The 25,961-nt window shown below is 49.9% G+C and overlaps 3 protein-coding genes across 4 annotated transcripts in view; 1 reads left to right on the plus strand and 2 right to left on the minus strand.

Moving 5' to 3' along the window:
• Positions 1-205: 205 nt before the first annotated feature.
• LOC308046290 (galanin receptor 2b-like) lies at positions 206-2,660 on the plus strand (the record flags this gene model as incomplete). The annotated part of the gene is made up of 2 exons (XM_080354020.1): positions 206-579; positions 1,922-2,660. 2 exons carry the CDS (start codon positions 206-208, stop codon positions 2,658-2,660), a joined length of 1,113 nt encoding a protein of 370 aa, XP_080210146.1.
• Positions 2,661-14,576: 11,916 nt separating this feature from the next.
• Positions 14,577-25,715, minus strand: ROGDI (rogdi atypical leucine zipper). Of its 2 annotated transcripts, XR_013922883.1 has the most exons (12): positions 25,665-25,715; positions 24,341-24,412; positions 23,026-23,108; positions 22,196-22,250; positions 21,623-21,703; positions 19,122-19,217; positions 17,717-17,815; positions 17,130-17,243; positions 16,334-16,383; positions 16,048-16,174; positions 15,441-15,559; positions 14,577-14,864 (listed from the first exon to the last, which is right to left on the minus strand). XR_013922883.1 is itself a non-coding variant. In XM_080354126.1 (11 exons), the coding sequence occupies exons 1-11, from the start codon at positions 25,704-25,706 to the stop codon at positions 15,518-15,520; spliced, it is 861 nt and encodes a 286-aa protein (XP_080210252.1). In that variant the 5' UTR covers positions 25,707-25,715; the 3' UTR covers positions 14,577-15,517. The 2 variants fall into 2 exon arrangements, 1 of the variants encoding a protein (XP_080210252.1); XM_080354126.1 differs by having other exon boundaries at positions 14,577-15,559.
• Positions 24,345-25,961, minus strand: part of GLYR1 (glyoxylate reductase 1 homolog) — a 28,622-nt gene continuing 27,005 nt past the window's right edge. Inside the window, exon 18 of the transcript XR_013922881.1 lies at positions 24,345-24,412. The gene's annotated coding sequence lies outside the window, so the exon portion shown is untranslated. The remainder of the gene's footprint in view (positions 24,413-25,961) is intronic.

Below are 25,961 nucleotides of genomic sequence, written 5' to 3' on the forward strand. Positions count from 1 at the left end.
AACCTAACCCCGCCTGTCCTCCAAGCCAGCAGTGTCCAGAGGAACCTGCTGAAAACCATGCAGGTCACAGAGCTGAAAATGGGCTCTGTGTCTCCCATGAGCCAAAAGGCCCATCAGCCAAGCTAACAAGCTATGCAGTGTTTCTCTAGTCTCTCACTTCTTTCCCTCTGCTGCCCCAGGCTCCAACATCTCACCGCAACACAGAATGACGGAGCACGAGGACTTCGCGAGCTTGGCTGCGTACTGGAACTCCTCCAACAGCCACCAATTCAGCCCTGCTAGTGTCATTGTCCCTGTGGTCTTCTCCCTCATCTTCCTCCTGGGCACAGTGGGCAATAGCTTGGTGCTGGCAGTGCTGCTGCGCAACGGGCAAATGGGCCACAACACTACCAACCTCTTCATCCTGAACCTCAGCCTGGCTGACTTCTTCTTCATTGTCTTCTGTGTGCCTTTCCAGGCCACTATCTACTCCCTTGAGGGCTGGGTCTTCGGCTCCTTCATCTGCAAGGCAGTCCACTTCTTCATCTACCTCACCATGTATGCTAGCAGCTTTACTCTGGCTGCCGTCTCTGTGGACAGGTAACGGTCTAAAGACACCCTTGGGCTGGGGAAGGAGGGTGGTCTGAGAAGATGGGCTGCGTGAGGGCATGGAAAGATCACCATCACCATGAGGCAGATGGCTCAAACCTCAGTGGTATTGATCCATGTCAAAAGCAGTTTGGGGACCAAACCTTGCCCTAATAGCCCCCAAGCAGTACTTCCAGATCTCTCGAGGGCATAGCTGGTGCTGCTCCTGTCTGCGCTTTCTGCAGTAAAGACCTGCGCCTTGTGGTTAGGGCATGTGAGACCAAGCTCAGCTCCCCGCTGTGACAGACTCCTGCTGAGAGTCACCTCACTCTATATTAGCAATGGCACTCGCCCAAGCTGCCACTTCAGAAAAGCATCATGTGCAGGCAGCAAGGTAGACAGAAGGCACCATAAGAGAAGCCACATAAATTCGCAAGAGAGATCCCAGTCCTGCAGCAAACACATCTCTCATTCCCCAGGGGCTGCCAGCCCAGCACAAAACCTGTCATCTAGCAATTCCTGTCCCCCCACCATCCTCAGTCCTCCTGCACCCTGTGCAGAAAGGCACCTGCACTGTGAGCAGAGTCCCTTCTTGGGAGGTCACCCAGGACACTCTGGCCCTGACCGATGCCACCTACATTATTCCCAAGGGCTCTATAAGGTGACTGTGTCAGCCGCCCCATTTCTGACTGAGCCTACACTAACAGCCCAGGATGACGAAAAGGTCCCCACTGGGGTGCACTCCAGCCTTGATTCCCACAGGGAACACATCCTGGCCCACCTTGCTCCTTGTACTGCTGGAGGGATCAGACAGACCATCACTGTCTGCTTTGGGCTGGCCTGAAAAAACAGACAGTATCAAAGGCAAGGGCCCACCTGGTCACAGCTCCAGTAGGCAAATCTCCCTCCCTCCAGGCTGATTCAAAAGCCTGAGAAGGCTGGAAATATGCCCTCAGTGGGCAGGAGCTTGCATGGTGTCCATCACCCTTTGAAGCTTCCCCAGGTCTTGAATCCCCAGTTCAGACCTCTTTCTGCTGCATAATTCTGCTAAGCAGTGGACATCTGCATGTTCTCCACAGCACCATCGCTCTGGCCCCAGCTCAGGGACATAACCGAGCCCACCATGTACAGAGGGGATGAGCCAGTCTAAGCCTGTGGAGGAGAAACATCCTTGCTAGAAAGAGAAAAGCTGCTTTACTCAGGGCTATATCTCAAAGAGAATGTGAGATAATACATAGGGCCACTGCTCAGGGACTTTCAGGAGAATGATGGAAACTGTCTTGTCCCTGGAGTTTCTGTGGCCAGGCAGAGCTTGGCTGAAATCTCAGTGCTGGTTGCTTTGCTCTCCCCTCAGGTATCTGGCCATCCGCTACCCCCTGCGCTCCCGGGAGCTGCGCACCCCCCACAATGCAGTGGCTGCCATGGCTGTGATCTGGGGCCTCTCCGTGGTGTTTGCTGGGCCCTACCTAAGCTACTATGACCTGATTGAGTGGGAGTCCAGCTACATCTGCATGCCTGGCTGGGAGGAGTGGAGACGCAAGGTCATGGACACCAGTACCTTTGCCTTCGGCTATGTCATCCCCGTGCTGGTCATCAGCCTCTCCTACACCAGGACCATCAAGTACCTGTGGACAGCAGTGGACCCCCTGGAAGACATATCAGAGTCCAAGAAGGCCAAGCGGAAGGTAACCAAGATGATCATCATTGTTACCATCCTTTTCTGCCTCTGCTGGCTGCCGTACCATGTAGTCATCCTCCGATACCTCTACGGAGACTTCCCCTTCAACCAGGCCACCTATGCCTTCCGCCTGCTTTCCCACTGCATGGCCTATGCCAACTCCTGCCTCAACCCCATTGTCTACGCTCTGGTCTCCAAGCATTTCCGCAAGGGCTTCAAAAAAGTTTTCAGCTGTCTCTTGAGGAAAAAGCACCGCAACAAGGTACATGTGGTGCACGCTGCCCACATAGTGCCAGGATTTGAGCCAGGCTCCACTGAAGTGTCCCAGATGCATGAGGAGAACAACAGGCATGAGCTGATCCCAGCCTCCATGGCAGTCCCCTCCAGTTCCTCCAAGCCCCTTTGTATTTCTTAGTGGCCAAGTTCCACTCCATCTGCCAGCTCAGCTGTGTCACCAGCTTCAGACCACCCTTCCCCCTGGGTGAGAGGGGATGCTGGAAAGGCAAGCCAGAAACTGCTTCACATGACTTCTGGCCTTGTTGTTCCTTCCCATTCCATTCACCAGCTGTTCTCCTGAGCAACAACATGCTCTCCCCACAACACGCTGCATGCATGGGAAAGGAATGAACCCAGGCTTGCTCCTGGATCCTCAGACCACCTGGGCTCCAAGAACTAGAGCTCCAGCTCCTCTGCTGGCTCTCATCCTTCCAGCTCCTCCGCTCCATGGCCCCACTGCTCTGGACACCTTGGTTAGCTGTCAACAAGTCTCTTCTCGCTCCCAATGCCCCATCTGGCCAGACAGCCTCCCACAGCAAGAATCGCAAGGCAGATGAGCAGTGCCTGCAGGGCCAGACAAGCAAAGGTGGTGTGGAAAGTGGCCGGAACAGCCCGTGGATGTTTGCAGTGATGGTGCTGGTGTTGGCCGGGCTGCTCTCCAGTGACTGGGCCCTCCCTGGGGCTGGGGGTGGGCTGTTCGCTCCCTGCATGTGTGGGATGTTGCTGCTGTACATACTAGAGGAATGTCTTTCTATCTCAGAGCAAATAAATGCATTTTCCTCATCCAGCCAGTAGTGGGGCCTGCAGTGATCATCTAGGGCGGGGATGGTACCCTGTACCTGGCTGGACTCACACAACAACACCCACTTTATTTGCTTTCCCCTTCACCCTTGCCCAGAGGCTCTCAACCAAAAGCCACGCCAGCTGACTGAGAAGCCAAGGAACACTTGATCTAATAAACATATTTCTCATTGTGACTGATGATAACTCACAACAGCCAAGCTTTATCAGGCCAAAATCTGCAAGCACAAGACACTTCCATGCCAGAGGCTAGCACCTAGACAGTCAAAACTGGGAATAACTTACCACTCCTTCCTTGCTGTGCTCAATATAGTCCAACCAACTCTCCTCACTAACTCAGGGACTACTCTTCCAACAGATGATCCCAATCTTGTACAGCTGGGCAAACAGTGGGGTAATGCATACCCTCCTTCCGGCTCTAAGACTGGGACCTGTATGGAACAAAACACGTCTAAGCCTTAAAAACAGCCGGTTACATTCTCTGCACACCTTCCCAGTCCCACTGGTAAAGCCCTGGCACGTGTCCAGCGTTGCCACCAGCTCTATTGCAGGACAGCTTGGAAACCCCAGCTACGGGCCCTCACTGCACATGCACAATGCTGTAGGAACCCAGAGCAGAGCGGGTGCCTGTCCCAAAGACCCTGCACTCCAAATAGAGACGGGTAGCAAGAGTCTTACAGTTGTAAATAACTCAACAGGTCTAATTTCTTCCTGACATGCAGGAGAGTGAGCAATTTCCTTAAGCTTCTTTGTCATCTGGATGTATTGTGCTGTGCGGGATGAATGCATCATTATCCAACGTTAACAGTAATACCTCAAGATATGCCCAGGCACCCAGACGGACAACCACAGCACCCATTTCAACCCCAGCAATGAGCCACAGCAGAGCCAGGGCTCACCCTGCTCTGAGGGGAGTGCTGGGAGCTCAGCTGATATCTGGGGGTCGAGTTTTGCTTGTCCTGGGGACAGAGCCCACACAGCACAGTTGCCAGGGATTCTCCTTGGGCTGGCTGGAGATCTCTGGGTTTGCTCTGTGTTCTGATGGGTTGAGCAGACTAACACACCGTGTTTTTCTCATGTGAAAGACAGATTGCTGTTCCTGACTGATACTGAATGGCTTGTAATTACCTTAATTATACTTCTCTCTCCTAATGTCAGACAGAGACCGGTACTAATTCAAGTACGTTGGCACAGACACGCGCCATCATTTAGCTGGGTGGCTCATGCAGGGTCCCAGCAGCACCCTAATAAGTGCAATGATAACACAGTCAAGGAGATGTCCTGGAGATTTGAGCTGGGGTCAGTAAAGACATGAGCAAGCAGACATCTCCCTTGGGCACGGAGCCTGTCTTCCACATGGGCTGCACTGCATTCCTGAGGGCCCCCCTCCCATGCCTGCTTTCCATCCTCTCAATATACCGCTTATATAAATGCTGTGAGTAGGGAGCCTGTAGCATGACCTGACATCAAAATAACACAGTCTGTGCTTCAGGACAGGAGTCACAACACTTCCAGATCCCTTCAGAGCAATGAGTATCAACCCAGGCAGAAACAAATGACTCCATCTGCTCTTACAGCAAGTCCATCCTTCCCTGCTAACCAGGAACATTCAACTGTCAGAGAGCAATAATTTCATTTGGATGAATAATGCTCCAGTCAATGGAAAAAGAAGCTGTGCTGGGGATACCAGGGTTGTTATTCTGCTTGATGTTTCTGGGTGAACACATGTTTTCTTTCCAAAACTGCATTCAGTGGATAAGCTAAGTTTAGCTTCAAGACCCACATGGCTGTCATCTACACAGTCCTCTGTTAAAGTCACTTTTTTTTTCCCCATGTAGCCAGAAATCATCAGTGGAAATAGTCAAACTATTCCCAGATTGCCAAGTATGGAACCAGGCCAGGTAATACAACATCAGGCTTGGATGGGACCTGTGGGCAGACATAATCCACTCAAGATATAGCATGCTACCAGCTTTCCTCTGGGATGGGTGGATGGAGGGGCTGCAGTGGGTATAAAGGTGGAATTACTGCCCCATAGGTACAGCAAGAGAGCATCAGAGTCTAAGTAGTCTAGAGGACAGCACAAAATGGGCAGCAAAGGCTGGGGGAAAGGAGAATAGAGCTGATTTTCTCCTCTCGGTAGAGAAGATGTTTCTCCAAGTCACAAACAGAGAGCAAGGCTTTAGGAAGAGTCAGGATTCACTAGGTCAAATTGCTGTGCTGGATTCTGGATCAGGTCCTTCTAGAAGAAGACAAGTATTTCAAGGGACATTTAAACACAAATTGATTAGTGCCATCTAATAGATTGATGCATTATAATCAATTCATGCCAACAGCTTTGACAGGTGAGAAATATTTTCCATTAGGGACTATGCTCAAGTGATCTCATCAACGGCTCTTGTCCAAAAAACAGAAGCCACTTAATAACAGAGACCTCACAAATTAGAGCAGCAGAACCTGGGGGGAATGCTCAACGCAGGAATGTGTGAGCACAAACCCCTGCGCAAGGCCCGTGAGGAGCAGGCTGAAGGCTCTCGCACATCGCATCTCCCCAGCATCTGTCAGTGCCGCTGCCTCCGAAAACCGCCCGCTGATGTCTGAGCAAAGGGATTGCACCCCCTAGTCCAGCCCCACACCACAGGGAGCTCTGACAGCAGCAACATAGAGCCCTGCGCCCCCAGCCCACCCCCAGTACCGTCAGACACATGGATGCCATGCCGCAGCACAGCCTGCAGAAAGGCTGCGGACAGAGCAAGCAGTTTGCAGATTTGCTAATATTAGAACGTTACACAGCTTGCTTCTAATGAAGTGTTCATCCTGACTTCGGGTAGACAGCAAAATCCCGGCACTGTGTCCTGTACAGCTTCCTGCCCACAACACCTACCCATGTCCTTCCTGCTCACACTAATGACTCCCAGCTGGCTGTCGCCCCAGCCAATAGCTAAATCTAGAATAAGTCGATCTCAGTCTAAATTTTTCTCAAATGTTTGGCGGTGTTTTAAATTAAGCCACTTACGTCTATTCCTTGATGATTTTAATGAAAAAGCTTTCCTGGAGAGAGATTATTTTAAAGCAGGGGAAGAGCAAAATGCACACAGCAAAAACAACATGAGTTTCTCTCCTGAGTTTTTGACTCCACCACGAGCTGCTGCCATTGAGCACAGGGCCCGGAGCAGAGGAAAAGTCCCAATTGAACACCACAGCTTGGGGATGCTCAGACCACTGGACAGCTGGCAGCAGGTTAGAAGAGAAAAAGAAGATAGGTAAGAATGAACTCCTTCCCGACCAATGTATAACAAATAACCAAAGCTAGAAAACTGATAAGGGAAGGAAAGAGATTGCTATAACCAACAGAAGTACCTTGAGGAGCTGCAATACTTGCACAGACAGGACAGAAGAGTTAATTAATGTTTCTGTTCCCTTTTGGCAAGCGGTCATAATGTGTTCCTATCACAGGAAGCAGAAATACTCCCCTGCAGTAATAAAACCTGGCAATCAACAGAAAGCCCAGAAGCAGGATTTAATCAGCAGAACCAGAAAACTTGCATCTAAATTTTCTAGGAACTCTCAGGCCAGCCAGCACTGGCTTTCAGTAAATCTTCAGACTCTTCAGAAGGTCGCAGGGCTGGCAGTGAAATTTACAAAAGGAACCAAGAGGATGCAGGTAACTATACAGCCATCAGCCTGATGCCAACTCAGGAAAATAATGGAAAAGCTGAAATGGGATTCATTAATTAATACGTCATATGCTGCTAGTTCAGAGCTTTTACGGGTATCTTCTTACATAAAATATCCACTTACATTGAAAAATATCAAGTGACTTTGATGAGAGCTATTTTCTATAAACCCACTTTGATTGGCACTGTCTACCAGACCATCCCTGAAAGTAACACACCAGAACAATACAGAATCAGAATAATGCACACTAAGTGGGTTAAAACTCCTTTAAAATGCCTGTGCCACAAACCACAGCTAGAGAGGGAGAATCACTGCTGAGTATCACTAGTGATGTGGGATCCTTCATCACCCATCTTGTTTGGCAGGCTGGAGAAAGCAAGCACTTGGCATTTCAATCTGGTTGAATATTGCGTCGTTGTGCTAAGGAAAAAGAGAAGCCCCATTTGCGGGCTGGGATCTCAGATCTAGCTGGAAATGGAAGGTCCACCCACTCAGGCTGGAACCAAAGCATGCGTTTCTTTTACTGGGCAATACGACAGTTGTTAGAATTGGCAGCAAATCCTCCACCGCGACAGTGGAAATGTTCGATCTCAGGTCAAAGGCTTTCTCAAAGAAAATCTAAAGGTCAGCCCCAGTGACAGGGCTTGCAGGAGCTTGTGCAGCCCGAGGTTTGCAGGGGAGCAGGGCTGCTGTCTGACCACCCAGGCTCTCTGGGTGACCTTAGGGCTAGAAACACCCCCTGATGGGCACCTCACCTGAGTAGGAAGTTGCCGAGTGGCTCCCTTGGCCCCTCTCATTCACTGGTATGAGTGTTTGGATTCCATCCCTGTCTTCCTCACTCACGATCTGACTCCCTACATGAGATTTGACCCCGAAATCTGTGTTGCTGGTGTGGCCTGATCCTGCTGATCACCTGAACGGCATCACCCACACCACTACCAAGTACAGAGAACCTGGCAATCTGCTTCAAGAAGAAGGAATTGCTCTCACATCTATCTTGCACTGCCCCACAGCCAGCAGCCACAGCAGCTGCAAGCTCACCATGCTCTCCCGGGGGTGCCCAGCAAGAGGGTGTCCCAGTCCCAATGTTTAGTGGTGAAGAGGACAATGCAGGGACAGTGAGAGCAGCTGGACCAGCAGTGGGAATGCAGCAAAGGTGGGAGCAGAATGAGCGTAATTGGGAGATGCAGGAAAACACTGAGTGATTTTGGTGCTCAAGAGTCAAGGACCACCTCCCACACCGGCTCCATATTTTGGAGACTGTATTTTCTCTAGGAGCACAAATTACTTTTGCACCCAGAGGCGTGTGAGCCACAACCTCTCCATTGTCACCAGCTGCTTAATCTAGTTCTTCCTCCTGTCTATTTGCACTTATCTAGCCATTCAGCAAATAAATGCAGCATTTTGCCTCTCAGCCATTCAAGCTTTCAGCTTCCCCAGCTAACTTTCCATCTGCCTGTAAAGCCACTCGGTCATCTAGCTGGCCACGTGGGCAAATTTATCCAGGCACTGGCTCTGGTATCAGAGCCCCCAGCCCAGCTCTCATGACCAGCAGCCCAACGAGGAGACTTGAACGTCACTCCTGTCTCTGAGCAATGAATCAGCGCACATGAATATCTTTCAGGTGAATTATGGGCCCTGCTGATAAGAAGCCAAGGGGTAAAATATTCATTTGCCTGAGTCGACTGAAAATGCTTCTATACTGACACCACAATTTGAGTGGTGGTGGAATTTGGCTCTAATAATTAGATTGTAGGAGAGAGAAGCAGGGACACATTGTATCACCTGCTGTTCACAGCTATCAGGACAAGCTATTCTACCTTCTGCAAAGATTACCAGCAAACAGAACCTGTTCTGTCTCCCACCTCAAATACGCCACATGGCTGGTTGCGATCTCCAGTGTACCTTGGTGCCTCCCTGCTCCTGCGCACATCCTGGGCAGAGACGCAAAGCTCTTATACCTGTGCAATGCATTCTTACCTGTGACAGACCATGAGTCAGAACTCATAGAACTCATGCCCTGTGTACCAGGAGTTGTGGAAGTTCTCCTCATCCCAGACAGGACAAAGTTTCGCCCTAGATCTTACCCTAGGTAGACACAAAGCACCACATTTCAGCTGGAGCCCCCATGCTCTCGCCTTTGGGGTAAAACTGCCCTGTGGGGGATACAGCAAAGTTCCCTGCAGCAAGTCTAGCACAGACCAAACTGATCTTGCTTCTGCCAGTGATTTCCCCATAGGGAAAGATGTCACCAGAGCAGCCAGGAGGAGGTGGAGGCAACTCTCCCTGTGCAGCCAAGGCTGACCAACGAGATCTTCCCTCCCATTGCCCAAATGAGGGGAGGGAATGGATGTCTCCAGGGGATTGCAGCCCACCATGTTTTGGGAATGGTGTAACTGAGGGACCTGCAGTGGAGAGCAGGTGGTTAGGAGACCATGGCTGCCACAGTGAGCAGCCATCTGGGTATAAAGTGCAAGGACCAACAAATGAGGCATGTTCAGTGAGCTTCTATGAAAAGTGCAGGCTACCTGATCTTGAAGTGTTCCTGTTGTTGCAGTTTAACCTGAGCTAGAAATTCAAAACCACAATAGCTGCTCGCTCACCTCCACCCCCAAATAGGGGAGGGGAAGGGAAAGGAAGGGAAGGGAAGGGAAGGGAAGGGAAGGGAAGGGAAGGGAAGGGAAGGGAAGGGAAGGGAAGGGAAGGGAAGAGGAAGAGAAGGACTTGTGGATTGAGATAAACACAGTTTAGTAAAATATTAATAACAAAATAACTCAGTTTCAGCCAAACCAGCACACTTCTCCCCTGTGGCTTCACCACAGCCCCTGGCTCAAGGAAAGGAACATTTGTCTGTGGGTCCTTGCGGAATGGTGCATCTCTCTCTTTTTCAGATCTCCCCAGACACAGGCAGGACCTAGAAGGCTGCCCAAGCTCTTGAGGAGTCAGCGCCACATCTACACACAGCCTCACCCACTGCACATCACTCCCTGCCTAGTAACGTGGGGACAGCGCAGGACCAGCCAGTGATCCTTTCACTTGACAGCAAAGAAATCTTACCACGGCGAAGTCTGAGCCTCTCCCAGCCCAAACATGCACCAAGAATCTTCATTGTTCACCAGCTTCTCTCTTAATGAAAAAATAGTAGCAATATCACCAAAATAGCACCCATAACAGTCCCCTACCCACTTTGCAGAGGGGCTTGTAAGGCCTTGTTAGCATTCCCTAGTCCTTTTGAACACTAATAATTTTATTTAGTCAGAGCTTAATCTGGAAAGAGCTGTGCTTTATTACAAATAGAAGGCAGTTGAGGATTTTCAAATGACAGAAGCAAGAAATCAATGCCTAATACTTTACCTAGTAAATACTCTGTTAAAGCATCCCCCACCCAGACACTGCCTCTCACCAGCCGCCCCAAAAAGCTGCAGACACCCAAGCACTCCTGGCAGGCTTTGCAGTGGCCTTCCCTCTTGATCCAGCTCTCCAGCTACTTTAACGCTTGGCTTGCTGAACCTCCAGTAGCTCCCTCCTGTCTAAGCCGCAGATCGAGCACGTGGCCCAGCGTGGCCACATTCAGGCTGAGCACCGATGGATTCTTGTATTCTGCCAGTGTTCAGAGGAACAAAGCCAATGCACATCTCAGTCCCGCACCTCTCTCCTTCTGATGTCAGCTGATGGGTGTCCCTGGGAGCGGGTATACAGGGCTCTTCCCAGCTCCAGACCCCAGGGACCCACAGGGGTCCTCCCCTGTAACCCAAGGCTGATCGCAGAGCCCTGTTGTGATGCCTCCATCCACTGGACCGCTCTACAAGAAGCAAGCAGGGACAGTCTCCTGGAAATGAGCAACAAACCCAGGGTTCCCTCCCCAGTGTCCCAGCCCAGGCACGAGAGCCAGGTCCTGAACATAGGGGAGACCAGAAGGAACAGCAGTTCTGCTGGAGCAAACAGCTTGAGACCTGAACATCAGCTCTGCCAAGCGAGTCACCTTGAGAAGCAGGAGGCCATGCGTCAACCTCTGCAGCACCTCCTCCCTCCTGCTGAGGACCTGGGAGATGGGACCAGACAGGCGTGAAACTACACTTCACTGTGACTCCATAGAGCAGAAACCTGACTGTCAAATCAGCTTGTCTGCTGCCATTTCAGATAACACAAGCACTGTCAAGCCTGGGGTGTGTGCAAGCAAAATCCTTGTCTTGGCATCCAGGTTTTGGATGAGGAGGCACAGACCCACCCCAGGCGTCAGGGAGGACGGTGCTCAGGCAGCACGGCTGCTGGCTCTTGGCTCTGCAGGAGATGGAGCCCCTGGCTTCTCCTCATCAGTGCCAGACCAGCACACGCTGCTGGGGAGCATCACCCTGCTCGTGCTTCCACGGCACCAGAGCCGTTCCGACCCCACGCTGCCTTCCCAAGGGCTGCGCCATCTGTCTCCAGCTGCCTGGGATGCACATACAGAAAAATCACACCAAAAAACACTTTCAACACTGTTAACTACAGCTATGACAGTTACCACCAGTTAAATATCTAGCCCTCGTCAACTGAAATCAAAGCTTCAGCTAAACTTGCGAGATCTGAGGGCTGCTCAACTTGGCTCTAAACCCACATCTTCACCTCACACAACTCATCTAGCTCTATCCTTGCTCCGTTGGGATGTCTCATTCTAGCAAACTACTTTCGCTATGTGATTTTTTTGTTGTTGTTATTGTGCAAAAATGAAAAGCAGCTCTTGGTATTAGACGTTCCTGTCTGTGAGCAGCATTCCCTCAGGACTGCTGTACTGCTCAGTAATATGCACAAGGTTCTTATAAGGAACAGATTTTTATAGCCTCAGTGAAGAGCACTGTGGTCTGAATTTCAAAATAAGTTTTGCACCTTTTAATGCAAAACAGTATGGAACAGCAGTAAAGGCAGAAAACACTGTTGAGAAAGGGGAAAATAAACTGCAGCAGGTCCTGTAGCTGCTGCTCTCTGACCCTGCAAGAGAAGAGATGGGGGGACAAGGGCCAACCAGCTGGAGCAGGACCCCCAGCCTAGTCCCTCCAGCCTGGCCAGCTGTCTTACTCTGCTGATAATCTAGAATAAGCTCCTCTTTGGGACCTGCTTTTAGGACAGCTTCAAAAGCAGAGAGCCAGGGCTTGGAGAAGATCTCTGCCCATGTTCCTCATCCCCAGTACAGTAGGGACCACATATATGGAAATAGTGTCAGCAGCACCGTGAGCACAGCTCAGCACATGTGCCAAACAGCTTCTGGGTGCTGGGCTTGACAGGCAGCTGCCCTCATCCCAGCAACTCTCACAGCCCTGTAGGAATGGCAGAATGTGGCCGCTCCATGAACATTCAGCAGGCAAGGGCAGCAACAACAGCAAAGATACAGGGGCCTGGGGGAAACACTCCCTGTGTGACCTCCCCTGGGTGCAAGGCCACTGTCGTGACAGTGCCATCACCTTGCCTGATGCCAGCACAGCACCAACCAGCCTGGGCTCAGACGGTGTTTGCGGGGTAGCCATGCCGGTGATGTACAGCACTTCATGCAAAGTGCTGCGATGCCAATGGGGAAAAGGGGGAGCAGAGAGCCAAGAGGATCTTCTCCATCCTAGTTCAGGCAACTCTAATTCCTTTTCAAGGGGCATGGAGAAGCTCAGAGCAGAGGCCCATGGATCAGTGACTTCTGTGGTTCCAGAACCGGCAGCATCCAGGTGGCAGCAACACAACTGCCAGACCCACCAAAAGCAGGCAGCTGGTGGATCTAAGCGGCAGACCTCTATTCCCAAAGACTTACTAGAAATTCCCTGGGAAAAAGGGCCAACAGGAAAGGTTTTGCTCAGGAGAACTACAGCTTCCCCAAAGGAAACAAAAAAAGAGAGGATAACGACCCAGCCCAGGAAAAGGCAGACAGTCTGATTATTTTATTCTGCTCCAGTCTCACAGCAGCACTCATCAGTGCACATACCAATCAAAAGCCCTGGCAGTACTGCAGAGCATCCAAAAATCACACACACCAGCCTCACTGGGCTGCAAAATCAGAGCCCTTGGGGCCTTATTACTTTTCTTCTGCATTCAGAGGTTCAGTGAGATAAGACTGTTAAGTCTTTTCATTGGTGGACCCTTGTTTTACCTTTCAAATCACGAGGTACCAGTGCAGGGTTCTGGGTCCTGTTCAATCCCACCTACCTTGCTGTTCCGCTGTTCTGTTCCAGTGACCTCGGCAGTGTCCTGCAGCAGCTATCACTGCCACCCAGCAGTCCTCACAGCGCAGCCACCGCGCACCAGACAGGTATTCCATTTTGCATGCTCCTTGCCCTCCAGAACTGAAGATTATTTTCATCAGAAGAAAACAACACGCACTGGGTTGCATGTTATATCCCTTTCAGCAGGACGCCGAGTTGGAGAGAATGTGGCAACATTGATTGGACTGAACGCACTAGTGTGAATTAAAAAAGGAGCCTCCTCCACACACAGGAAGGGTTAAAGAAGAGCACAAACAGCTCCAGAGAGGTTATTAACTATAAAAATACTCTAATCTGAGAAGTTGTTAATGGTGAGCAGTCCCACAGATGCGCAATTGCTTTCCAAGCAGAGAATGGTCTGGAACAGAGCGAGCGTTGGTAAATGCATACCCAGGGTCATGACCACAGCCAGTCACAGGGCTAACTGACTGGAATCAGTAATGAGTCTGCTGTTGCATCAGCCCATCCAGGCCTCTCTACCTGCTACCTTTCATTACTAACAAACACAATCATCGGTCACAGCCTGATACTCATTTGTAGGCTCTGCTAGTGCCTCCAACCTGCAGCATTAGCATGCGTTGGACCAAGCACAGCACCAAGTGTCAAGTCCTCAGAGAAGGAGGCTGCAGCAGTAACAAGGCTGGCACTAACCCACTCCAGATCCCAGGGACCTCACCAAGACAGAGAGGTCACAGACAAGGGAGGCCACACACGCCCAAAGCAGAGGTCTGTACAGAAAAAACCACAATAATAAAAAAATTAAAGCAACACACCTATCTCCAGTCTCCATTCTTGGAGCTGTTCAAAAGCTGTCTGGACATGGCCTTGGGAGACCAGCTTTGGGTGGCCCTGCTTGAGCAGAGGAATTGCATGAGATGGACCACAAAAGTCCCCAACTGTTCTGTGATCTCTTCCTTTTGAGCATAGCGCTCTGGATAGCACTTAAAAAACACCAGGATACTTGTGTTTTCCAACCATGCTCTAAAGATAGGTTCCAATGACCCTGATGTTTTGTAGGGACTTCAGTGGGACTGCAGCCTTCACCCCAGCGCACATGTAGGCTCCTGGGTAAGGTACTCCCATGGCGAAAGGCACCAGAAACACAGGCTGGACAGGGTGAGCTGGAGCCGAGCAGGAGATAAGTGATGATTCCTCATCCCTTGACAGCCAGCAACAGGAACCAACCCAACCCAGCTTCTTCCAAACACGACTGTCAAGGGAAGCTTCAAGAGCTACTTGAGGTGTCAGACAGCACTAGGCTGAGGCTACACAAACCAGGCCCAGCCTTCGAAGTGCTGCCCAGCTCAGCCCTCAGAGACTCCTACTGTCCTCCCAGTACAAACAGTAATCCAGCATGTAAGACTAAGAAGAGCCACTCACTTGTAAGAGAGCACATAAACCTTGATACTCTTTCATTCTCAGCACTGACAGCCTGCAGGAGCACGGCAGGTCTGAGGATCTTTATTTCAGTTATCAATGGCTAGAGGGATGAGTTACATACTGTAGCATCCATAGGTAGACAGCAAATTGTAGTAACAACGTGATACTCACTTTGGGTTTAATGACAGGATGTGAGACTGCACAGCTGTGCTCAAGGTACCGAGTCAGCTCCAAAAGCTGGCAGTGAAAACAAGATACTAAACCTGGAAAAAAACAATTGGCCCAACTAGGGCTTAGGAAAAATATATATGTAATCACATTGATGCCAGGGGGAAAAAAGAAGTTCAACAGCAGCAAGCAAGAATATCCCCAGAGGGGAATCAATAACATGGACATAGACAGAACAGATAGGAGCTGGAGAAGCTCAGGGCCAGTCATAACCACAGCTGGACCAGATCACAACAACATATTTCACTACATGGAGCAACATGCCCTACCCTTCTTGTGCTGTGTTAAATTAGTCTGTCTCCATCCTTCCCCAGCCACAGCCCAGCAGTTAGTTGCAGCACTGTGTTCAAATTCAGTTAGTGAGAGTAAGTTCACTGCTCCCATCCCTTGGAATGCACTAGTGTAATTCATGAGAGGCTCGGAAAGCATCAGCCACACGACACACGTGAGAACAAAGCGAGATGGAAGCTCTTGCCAACCACACAGCGCTGCTTGGTGCCCTGCTCATGCAGGAGTCCCAGACACGGCTGCTAAAGTTGTGTCTCTGGATAGGCTGACCCTACCCTATGGAGAGCCACATGGTAGTGAATCACAGCACTCCCCAGGCTGACCTGGACTCAGCTGGCATGTTGAAAACAAACAGGGAGACACTGGAAGTACTGTAAGAACTTGGATACTCCACAGAGAATTAATATGGCCTGTAGTTCCAGTAACTGGAGAAAACAGAGATCTGGAAAGCAAGAAGAAAAGCAGGTAAGTTCCTGTATCCCTTGGGCCATGGAAGAAAAAGCATAAAACGTGTGTGTGAAGACTGAGCTTTACAGTGTTACACACTCCAGCACTGCACTGCAGAAGGACAGATTTGCTGCTGTTGTCACTGAAGAGGCAGCCAGGTCTACTGGAATCTAGTTTGCTCAGACCTCCATGCCTCTGCTCCAGCACCCTGGCATTTCCTCACATCCAGCTCATGATTAAGAACACAAAAGTGTCTACCTGCTCCATTCCATCTAGTCACATATGCCATACTGCTACACTTATCCCAGATGGCTGTCTCCTAGGCAGTGCCAGCCAGCAACCTGGCTCCAGAGCATTAACTTATCACTTGTTTTCAGTTTATATATAAGTTGTACAGAGTAACATCATATCATATTTTTAGGAGACCTGAGGTCCTCTCAAAATCCAACGTTAAAAACAAAGACCCTTCTCTAAGGCCATTACCTTGTCCTTCAGCTGCTGGCAAAGCTGCAGTGAAACTGTGAAGAAGACAAGGGCATCGTTTAACCATGGGACAACACATTCCACTTTATGGACGTGGCTGACTTCATATCGCTGGTTGCCAAACTCACTGGAGTGGGAGAAAAAAGAGCACAGCTTCACACACGACAGCGCAGAACACAACACTCAACTGTCCTCCATTCTCACACAATAGATCATTATGATTTCTACTACATTTAAAACAGCACCTGGCAAAGTTATAGGGTATAAACTCTCAGTCTGTACTTACAACATGGCTCCAGGGTTGTGTAGAATGGACCCTCCAGCAGGCTTAAAGTTCTAAAGGAGAAGGAAAAGGTTATCAGGATTTTGATGCAGTAAAGAAACTACTTAGAAGGACAACATTTCAGGTTTGCACTTTCAGTAGCCTGACATCCAGAAATGCCTATACAGTATCTGCCTGAATACCTCCTTCATATAGAAACTATGTAATTTAATCTCTTCCTGCTCCTTCGTGAAAAAAAATCCACAGTGTCCCAGTCCAACTTAGCTCCAAATTTTAGCACCACAAAAACTAAGATGAGAAGATGCAGAAGAAAAATAAAAGATAGATTTTAGGAAAAATATCCTTATGGAAGGAGTGCATTTCATAAAGCGTAAGAGCTTAATTCTCTTTTTACAAGACATTAAGCTGACCCAAATGAAACAAGTGAAGTAGAAAAGCATCCATCGAAACTCCACTCTGAAACCCCAAGATGCTACTTGGATGTAAACTGGATTGAGACAATTATACCCTTCCAAAATTATCCAACTATATTGTAAGATAAAGCACGACTTGGGCAAGAAGAGTTACTGGCTTTCTCCAGGGCATTGGTATCTTCTTCTAAGTGGTCATGTCCCAAACAAGATTTAGAGCCAGTGTTCTGTCTGCAGCAGGTCTAAACACAGACACTTAACACCAGTTACAGTAATTTCTGCATTATCTTATGTACGTAACATCACACCACGTAGCAGTGTGATCTCCTCCTCACAGTGGGACGTAGGAAGAGGTAAGTAAACAAGGCTCAAGAAAAAGTAGGCATCACCTTGGTTGTGCTGGGCTGCAGCACATGGAGTTGATAGACAGTCAGGCACAGCTTATTCAGGTTAATATAGAAATTCACGAGGACGTCTGGAGGCAGAGCAGGGGTGAACATTTTCTGTTGAGAAAATCAGTAGTTTCTTTGTCAGTGAAAGGAACATTATTTCTTACAGTTGGGAAATCACTACATTTTTCTAAACCATACTCCAGTTACCCCATAGAGAGAGGGACATCAGGAAAGACAAAAAAGACTGAGCAGCTTGCAGGCAATAGTTCTTCCTCTTGCTGCACTTGATCAAATGCTGTTGACAGGATGGTGACAAAAGAGGATGGAGCAGTGTTCAAAGGTACAAATCATCCCTGGCCAAGATTCCTGGGCAGAGAGCAGAACTCACTCTATGAGATCCCCAGTCATCTGCTTTCCCATAGGAAAATACAGAACAGGCAAAAATGCTCCAGGTTTGCACCTACTTCAGCTCTATTTCTGCCACAGGGGACACTTCAGAAATTCACTTCACCAGGATGCCACACAACGTGCTACATATCGCATCCTGTCAGACTGTGCGGAGATCGAGACCACCACATACTTACTGTGAGGCCACTGGAGGCAATCTCTGGTAGGGTCAGAGTGGCTGGAGTGGTAAGCCGATTTCGGGCTCTTGAGAGCTGTAACATCACAGCATCCATAAGCTACAAGATAATGTACAGTACGCTGCTGAGTGGAGATCTCTGGACAGCTCTGGAGAGCATGCTGTAGAATCCTACAGCCTTTTGCAAGTGTTAAAACAACCACCACCAGCACCACCAACACCCCCACCCTTCTAGAAACTCAGGGACTTATTGAGAAGGGGTGGCTCCCACATAAATGCAGTTTAACTGTTACCACCATCATAGACACTTGTGAGACAGACCAGGAGTGTTTAATACCAGGGACTGAAGAGAGAGCAGCTATTCATTAGAAGAATAAGAGGAGAACATAAGATTAATTACTGATGCCACAGAAGAATTGACAAACTCATCAACAGATCTTTTGAAGAGCTGGTACTAAGGAAAAACAACCAGCTGTGTTCTAGTTCTCCCCATTCCCACATCAAGGCTACAACAACTGCTGAATGGGCTCCCCTGTTCATAACCATCTATGAGTTAGAGCACTAGAGAAAAGAACCAGCACGTTGCGAATCCAATCCTGCCAGAAGCTACAGTTCAAAGGCTCTATTCAGGCAGACTTCCTTTTCCAGAAAAAAATGTGGGAAGCAACACATCTGTTACAGAGATCATGACTGCAAAGATTAAGGCGTTTTATATTATTATTAATTTCTCCCCCTTACTTCCACCCAAAAAGTAAAAGAAAATAGTTTTATTACCTAGCTTCTTCCTAATAGCAGCCCTTGCCCATGTGGAGACTAAAAAGATTTAGCTTTCTCATGTTTGATATTGTGATGGATTCTAATGAGTAAGCTGAGATTCTGGTAGCTTCAGAGAGCATTTTCAAGCAGAAGGCTGGGCTTTATTGCCATGCAGCAGCTGCTCTGTATCAGACTGCATCAACTACTACTAGCAAGTGAGAAGTCCCTTCAAAATTGTCAGTAAATAACAAGTACTAACTGTAATATTTTGTTTGCTGATGACTGCCTCATTTCTTCTCTCCCCAAAAGCACTGACTGACCAGGAACAGCACGAGCTGTGTAACCACATCATCCAAATGAGATCAAGGGAGATGCTCTCAGAATATCACTGCTGTGCAGCAGAGCACTAACTGCTCAGATTACCGTTCACCAGACTGTACAACCCTGCTACTGATGCTAAACTGGTTTAGATTCATATAAAATACAAGGTCACGCAGATACGCTTGACGCAGGTACATACGGGTACAAGCTGGGGAATCCGTTTCCAGTAAGAGTCTCAAACAGTAATGTGCATTACCTGTGTTTAAAACAAGAAATGGAGGGAAGAAAAGTGCACGTTCCTACCCAAGTAGAGAGGGCTTTCTCCTCACCTTGAGGACCTCCGAGCCTGTCTTGAACTGGTAGTTTACATCTCTGTTCATAAGCAGGTAAATGGCTTGGTTAACGTGGTTTCTAGCATCCTGGATCTGTAAAGGTACAAATGCAGCCCTATTAAAGAAACACTCTCTATAATACACACAAGAAGGTAGAGGTTTCCCTGACTATTTCGTTTGCCCTAAGAAAATAGTGACTTCTCAAATGCTAAGGTCATTTCTCTCTGAGTACTAGACACTCGCTAACACAAATCTACCATTGCTGCCCACACACATGATTAAGTTCTTCACCCAAGGACTGGAGATGCAAAACAGTCTGATGGCTACATCCTGGATTGTCAATAAAAATATTGCTGCTGCCGTGAAGAAACAGTGACATGAGGCACTCTCATCCCAGGAGGACTCTGTGACTGTTCAGGTAGGAATCCTCACTGTTGATGGGATACAGCAATTAGACCTAGCAAGAATGATTTATTCCTTAGGAACCATCAGAGCTAAAACTAATGACGTAAATTACAGCAATAGCAGCAAAAATTGATTTCCAATAGAGCATCTCTGGCAGTATTCCAGAGCCCTTCTGAACTATAATTGTTGGGGTTGAAAGTTATCTCCAGCAACAAGAAGCTGCAACTGTGCTGCTTGTATGGAACTTGACCAGACCGGTTAACTCGAGTCCCTCTCAAGCAAGACCGCTTGCAGCAGGCAGAAAATTATCAAAGCAAGGTTGATAAGGGTAGGCCAGCACTTTCATGGGAGCAAGTACCAACCAGGGGAAGAAGAAAGTGGCTCTAGAAGAAACTGATTTGTGTTCAGTCCCAGGGGCAGCAGGAAAATTGATAAAAAAGCAAAGGAGTAAATCCAAGGGTGTAAACAATTGGAAAGGTAAGGAGGGAAGCCTGTTTGAGAGGTGGCTGCTGGGAGACAGTATAACATAGCTTGGGATATTTGTAGTTTGATGCACCTAAACTGCTCCCCAGGAACCCTAGATCCCAGCTCAGCCTTGTAGAGGCCCTCCTGGCACAGATCTGCACGCTGGTTCCTTCTTGTGTGGAGCACAGGGATCACAGAACAGCCCTACTTCTTAGGAAGCACAAGGCACAGGAGGCTACAGAAAAGAGATGATAAAGTCCACTGTCAGACTGCAGAGAGAGTCTGCAGGTACTTCGGTTATGGCATCTCCAAGCATCACTACCTCCAGCCTTTACATCTCCCAGATGCTTTTGAACAAGCCAAGTGGTTCCTGGCAGCATTACCCAACCCAGCAATGTCAGTCTTGCTATTATAAGGACTTTCTTCATTCCTATTCCCCCTTGATTTTGCTCTGTTTTGTAATAAAGTTCCTCAAAACTTGTGTGACCTGACCTGTGTCTCTCAGAAATGTGCCTATACCACAATTTCTTACTGATGACTTGACTTGGTAGAGAGAAACAGAACTCCAACTGGCACCACTCAGGGAAGAAACTCACAGTACTTCAAGTTGGTCATTTTTAATTTAGACAGGACAAAGATCTCCACACAATCACTGTAAATGCTTCTGCACAGAGTCCTTTAGGCACTCACACTCCACAACTGAACATTAGAACACAAAATTCTTCCAAGTAAATAAAGGAAGGCATTTTCCATTAAAAGTGGTATAGAAACCTAAGAACAAGGCAGCAGCACAAAACTCCCACAAAACAGGATGCACTGCTGAGTGTTTTCACAAAAACTTCCTCGCCTTTATGCAAGGCATAAATAAACTCAGTCAAGTTTGGCATTAACATCTCAAGAACACAATTTTCTAGATTTCTATGAAGTTACCAGGTAGAGCTCTCACTCTGCTGCCAAAGCAGCTGTTGGAAACTGCACTCAAGACAAAATGCACAGATTACCTAGAAGAATCTGAGCCATGGCACAGCAACGCACATGGAATACATCTTTCTCCAACCTACTCAGCTATGACAAAGTAACCACGGGAAACTATGTTTGCAAAATCAGGCACTAGATTGGGTCCTGAAATCAGGTATTTCACAGCAAAACGGTGGGCAAGATTCACTGCTCTGGATAGCCACATCCCTTTAACTCCTCACCGGAGGGAACTCAGCTATGCTACAAGAGCACAATGCAGTGAGATTTGTTCTCAGCATAAAGAAATGCTTCTGTAACAGAATGAGATGAAGCTACTCAAAGGCCCTGAAGCTGCTCTTTGCCCTGCTAGCCTGGGTTTTACGAGCAGACACAAGGCCAGTGCTGCACAGGCACCCTAGGCACTCCCTTTAAAGGATTATGGCTGTTATGCAGACAGCCTTCAGCTTGCTGGTGTTTTAGGAACAAGCAGAACACACCTCTCTCTCCTGCATCGTAACTGAATTTAATTGAATTTGTTTCCTCCCTTTGCTTTTACCACTGGACCTAGCGTGGGACAAACATAACCTCCTCTCTTGGAGAGCAAGGGGCTACAGCTACTGCCCGAAGCGCGCAGATGCTACAGAGGGGTAAGCATCTAAAGTTACCAGTACCTGCTGCAATTTCCATTGCTTGTCTTCCCGAAATGCAAAGTGCAGGAGCTGATTATTTCTGGGCATTTTCAGATTAATGTCCTGAAGAACGAAACAAACATGTAAGAGCAAGCAACTCCCATGCGCAGAGGCTGCCAGTGCCACCCCATTCTGCCTCCCAGAACACCCTGGCAACTCGCTCTCAGCAGTCCTGGCATGACCAGAACGTCAGTCTCCTATGGGAAGATGTTAATACAAAGGACATGCGACCTCATCTCAGAGGACCCCCAAGGAAATTCAATATTACACAACAAAGGTGGCAAAAGGAAGGAATCCCCTTGAAAAATCAACTCCACCACTCACCACAGAGTGTGTGTGTGTGTTTGTAGGGGGTTAGATGCTGGATCCTGACAAATTTCAACTGTTGCGGAAAAGTTAAGGTTTTAAGGCCTATTAGGGAAGACCGGCAAAGAATAATTATTGATCACTGGTAAAGCGTAATAAGGATGGCTTCTCCCCTGAGGTTAAAGTGCAATACAGATGACTCCCAGCCCTTGACGGTTGTACAAAGCAGGAAGCATAGCAAGTACTCACAGCTTGACACAGAGCATCTCCCTGCAGCGTCAACACCCCCTTCACCTGGTCCGTGCTGGAATGAGAAGGAGGGTCAGGGTGACACAAGTCACAGGAGGCAAGAGGCACCTACTGCAACTGCCAACCTGATGCTGCTCCTCCACAAACCCCCAAGCTGCCAAGTTCCCGTCCTTGAGGGGTCAGCTGGGGGATGCAGGTGAACCCTACACACACTTCAAGTCCCCAGCTCTTGGCCTGTGGCAGCTGCTGTCATATTCTTTTTGAGCCACCTCCCCCTAACTGCCCTGCCAAAACCAGTTCATTCCTGATCTCATCCTTAGGTTATGTGTTATCTACCAACAATTTGGTGCTGTTACAAACAGCTCTCTAGCAGGCACAAACGTCACATGTTAGATGAATTACTGACATTGGAGTGCTACCTGGTTAATATGGGAGTTGAAAGTTGCAAATCCCACTACCCCTAAGAAAAAAAATCCCACACCCCAAACCCTTCAAAAGGTCCTGCAAGATGGCTCACATCTACAATGAACAGTGGGGGAAGACTGAAACACACTGATGGAACACCCCAGCCTGCAGTCAGGAATCAAGGACTTTATTATAGCTGTCCGTAGGAAATGGCACAAGCGTGGCTAAGGCAGCCCCTGGAACGTGGCTGCAGGCTGTTGTGTTAACCTGCTGTGAGAGTTTGTCCATTTGTTTTCCCGAAAGTGAAATCTCCTAATAAAAAAACTCATGTGACTCCAGCGGTGCTGTGGAGGCCTTTGCCACAGACACTGAGGGAGCAGCGAGCAGCCCCTGGCACAGACACGAGCATCGCCATGAATACTTACCCTGACGTGCCAAGAACAAAGTTCTCCTGCTTGATGGCTCCTGCTGAGCCGCTGGCGGGCAGAGCGAACCGGTGAGCGGCCTCCTGCGCAAGAGAGGACACCGTGAGCGCTGGAGCGGCCACCGGGGCCCAGCCCACCACAGTCCAGGAACAAAGACAAGGCAAGAGCAGAAATCCAGATGCTGGAGTGGTCGCCTTTGTGCGAGCCTCCTGCAACCCACCTAGTGGAGCACAGGGATTTTCCCTCATCCTCCTGCAGGACGCACAGCCCAGGAGAAGGCTCAATGCCTGCAGCTGATGGCAGAAGGCACTGGAAATCCGCGCTCCAGCTCCGTACCCCGGAGCGGGCAAGGCGGGCGCTGCCCAAGGGTGACCATGCTGTGGCAGGAGTGGCAGCCCCGGCTGCACAGCACAAGCACCGCCGGTCCCTTCCGCACGTGGGAAGTCTGGACTGAAAACCAGCCCTCCTGACTGGTTATACTGGTTGGTAACTGTCCTTTGATCATGCGTCACCCTTAAAACTACAACAAATTCTTCAAAACAGATACTGTACATACAGACACTGCAGCTTATTGTCACCTGCTGCTGAGTCACGTCCTGGGTCAGTCACTCCCACATTCTTGCCCCTGCTCTTGCACCACTCACTAACCCCCTCCAAAACCTCAGAGCGTCAAGGGGCTCGGCCTGTGGAAAACTAATGGGTCAGGGGAGCGGGGGCTCTCCTGCTCACAACCTCCTCTGGCCAGTTCACCACCCGGCTGCCCAGGAACAGCTGAACCCGGCAGCTCACGCTCAGGCTGGTGAAAGTGTTGCAGATCCAGTTCAGGAGAACCCTTCATGCCTCTAAATGGGCAGGTGCCAGCGGAGAGGTGGGTGTATTGAGGGAAAGATGGTTTTGCATGAGGAGGATGCATGCTACTCGTTACTGCACAAGTAGGAGCTTGTCAACTAAAGGCCATTGTGCTCGTCCCTACTGTAACACAACAGAGTTCCAGGCAGATCCAGATTCTCTGCTCCAGAAAATATGAATGTCTCAGGCAAATGCCTGGCAGACAGGTCTGCCTCTTCCATGCTGCCCTGTCTCAGCAAAGAGGGTCAAGAACAGAGCACTCCAGGGGAAATCAGCTTTATTGTGAGTCCTCAAGATCAGAGGGCAGGCAAACCCTTGGAACAGCGCTGGATGTGCATAATGGACCTTTCCATGCATCCTCCATCACGATTTCTTTCCTCCAGGGAAAATCTACCACCATTCCTCTCATGAGAGAACAAACAAACCCGCCACACAAAAAAAAACAGATGAAGCAAATTAACCTCACCTTCAAAATATCCTGCAGCTGTTTCAAAACAGCATGGACCTCTTCTTGTAAAAGCCATTTAAATTCTTCTTCCTGCATTGTGGAAAGATAGCAGCACAATCATTAGACATCAAACACTAGATAATATTCCTGTTCACCATCAGAAACACAAAATAACTACTCATCTTATGCGGGAGTTATCTGAACAATGAGCAGGACGAGGACGGTTTTGTTTTAATAACCGTTCACCCCAGGCAGGTACAAACAACAAACCCAGGTGAGATCCTCTATTATCCTTCAAGCCTGTTTTGGGTTTCTAGGCACCATGTTGACATATTGGATTCCCTGATCTACCGTTCCCTGTAACACTTGCTCTTCTCCAGGTTCCCAAGGGAAGAAAAACCACGTAGGCAGACACCTTCAGTGCCTTCCCCATCCCATTGCTGTCACACACATGTTTCTACTTCAAATCATCATTAGTGTCTTTCATTCCTCTCGAGACAGGAGTCCATCTTCCCTCCTGGTATGAATTTTATACCAAGTCAAGTTCATTCACCGTGTCTGTGCACTACTCGTCTGTGTTTTTGTGGAACACTACCCCTATTATTCTGAATCACATTAACTACAGAAGACTCTGGTTTTCACATGCAGCTTCGCACCTGTCCCGGGTGCACCCCTGCACTCCCTCCCCAGGCAGGCGCCCCCAGCGCTGCCGCAGCCGCGTCCCTGGCGGTGTGCGACACCGCGGCCGCTCTGCGGCTCCCCGGCCTTCCAGCCCGGCGAGGCGGCCGTGACACACCCGCCAGCCACGGGCTGTCTGGGATGACACCGAGCGGTGTGTCGGACTGTGAAACGACCCAGGCCACACGACGTGTGACACTGTTCACCGCGGGCAGGGCTGCTCCCGGTACCGGCCTGTCCCGGACACACCCAAGCCGGGGCAAGGAGCGGTGTCACCGCAAGCCCCGCTCGGGGGCCGCACACCAAAGCGGAGACACCGCGGCAGCTGAAGGGGAGTCTAGAGGAGGCCAGGGCCTGCCGGGCGGCCGCGGGCCTGAGGGCAGCACGGCAGCGGAGCCCGGGGCCGGGCACCCAGGCACGGCCCTGCAGACCCGCCGGAGCAGCTGCCCCCGCAGCCGTGCGCGGGCGGCCCCCACCGAGCGGCTCAGCCCCGCACGGAGAGCCGGGGGCAGGGAACGGCCTCACCGCTGCCCGCGGGCAGCCGGGAGGGCTGCTCTCCAGCCGGAGCTGAGCTGCGGGGGTCCCGGCAGGGCCGCCACCCCCGGGCCACACCGCTGCCGCTCGCCACGGCAACTGCGAACCCTCCGCGCCCCTCCCGACTCACCAGCACCGCCCGCTCCGCCGCGCTCGCCATGGCCGCCGCCATCCCGCCACCGGCCCCGCCCCCTCGCGGAGCCCTCGGACTCCCCCATTGGCTACCGGCACCGCCCTCAACCCGCCCACGCCGGCACGGCTTCTGCCCGGCAACGCGGCCGAGACAGCGTCTGATAGGCCAGCACCTCGCAGTGGAGGCGTGGCGAGGGCGGTGCTAGGTGTGACGTCAGGCGAGAGGATGGTGCTGGCAGGGGACAGCGGGGACACCAGAGCGCCAGCGGTGAGATCGGGGCTTGGGTCTCAGCCG

This window comes from Nesoenas mayeri (genome assembly GCF_963082525.1).
Source record: "Nesoenas mayeri genome assembly, chromosome: 15".
In the NCBI taxonomy this organism is placed as follows: domain Eukaryota; kingdom Metazoa; phylum Chordata; class Aves; order Columbiformes; family Columbidae; genus Nesoenas; species Nesoenas mayeri.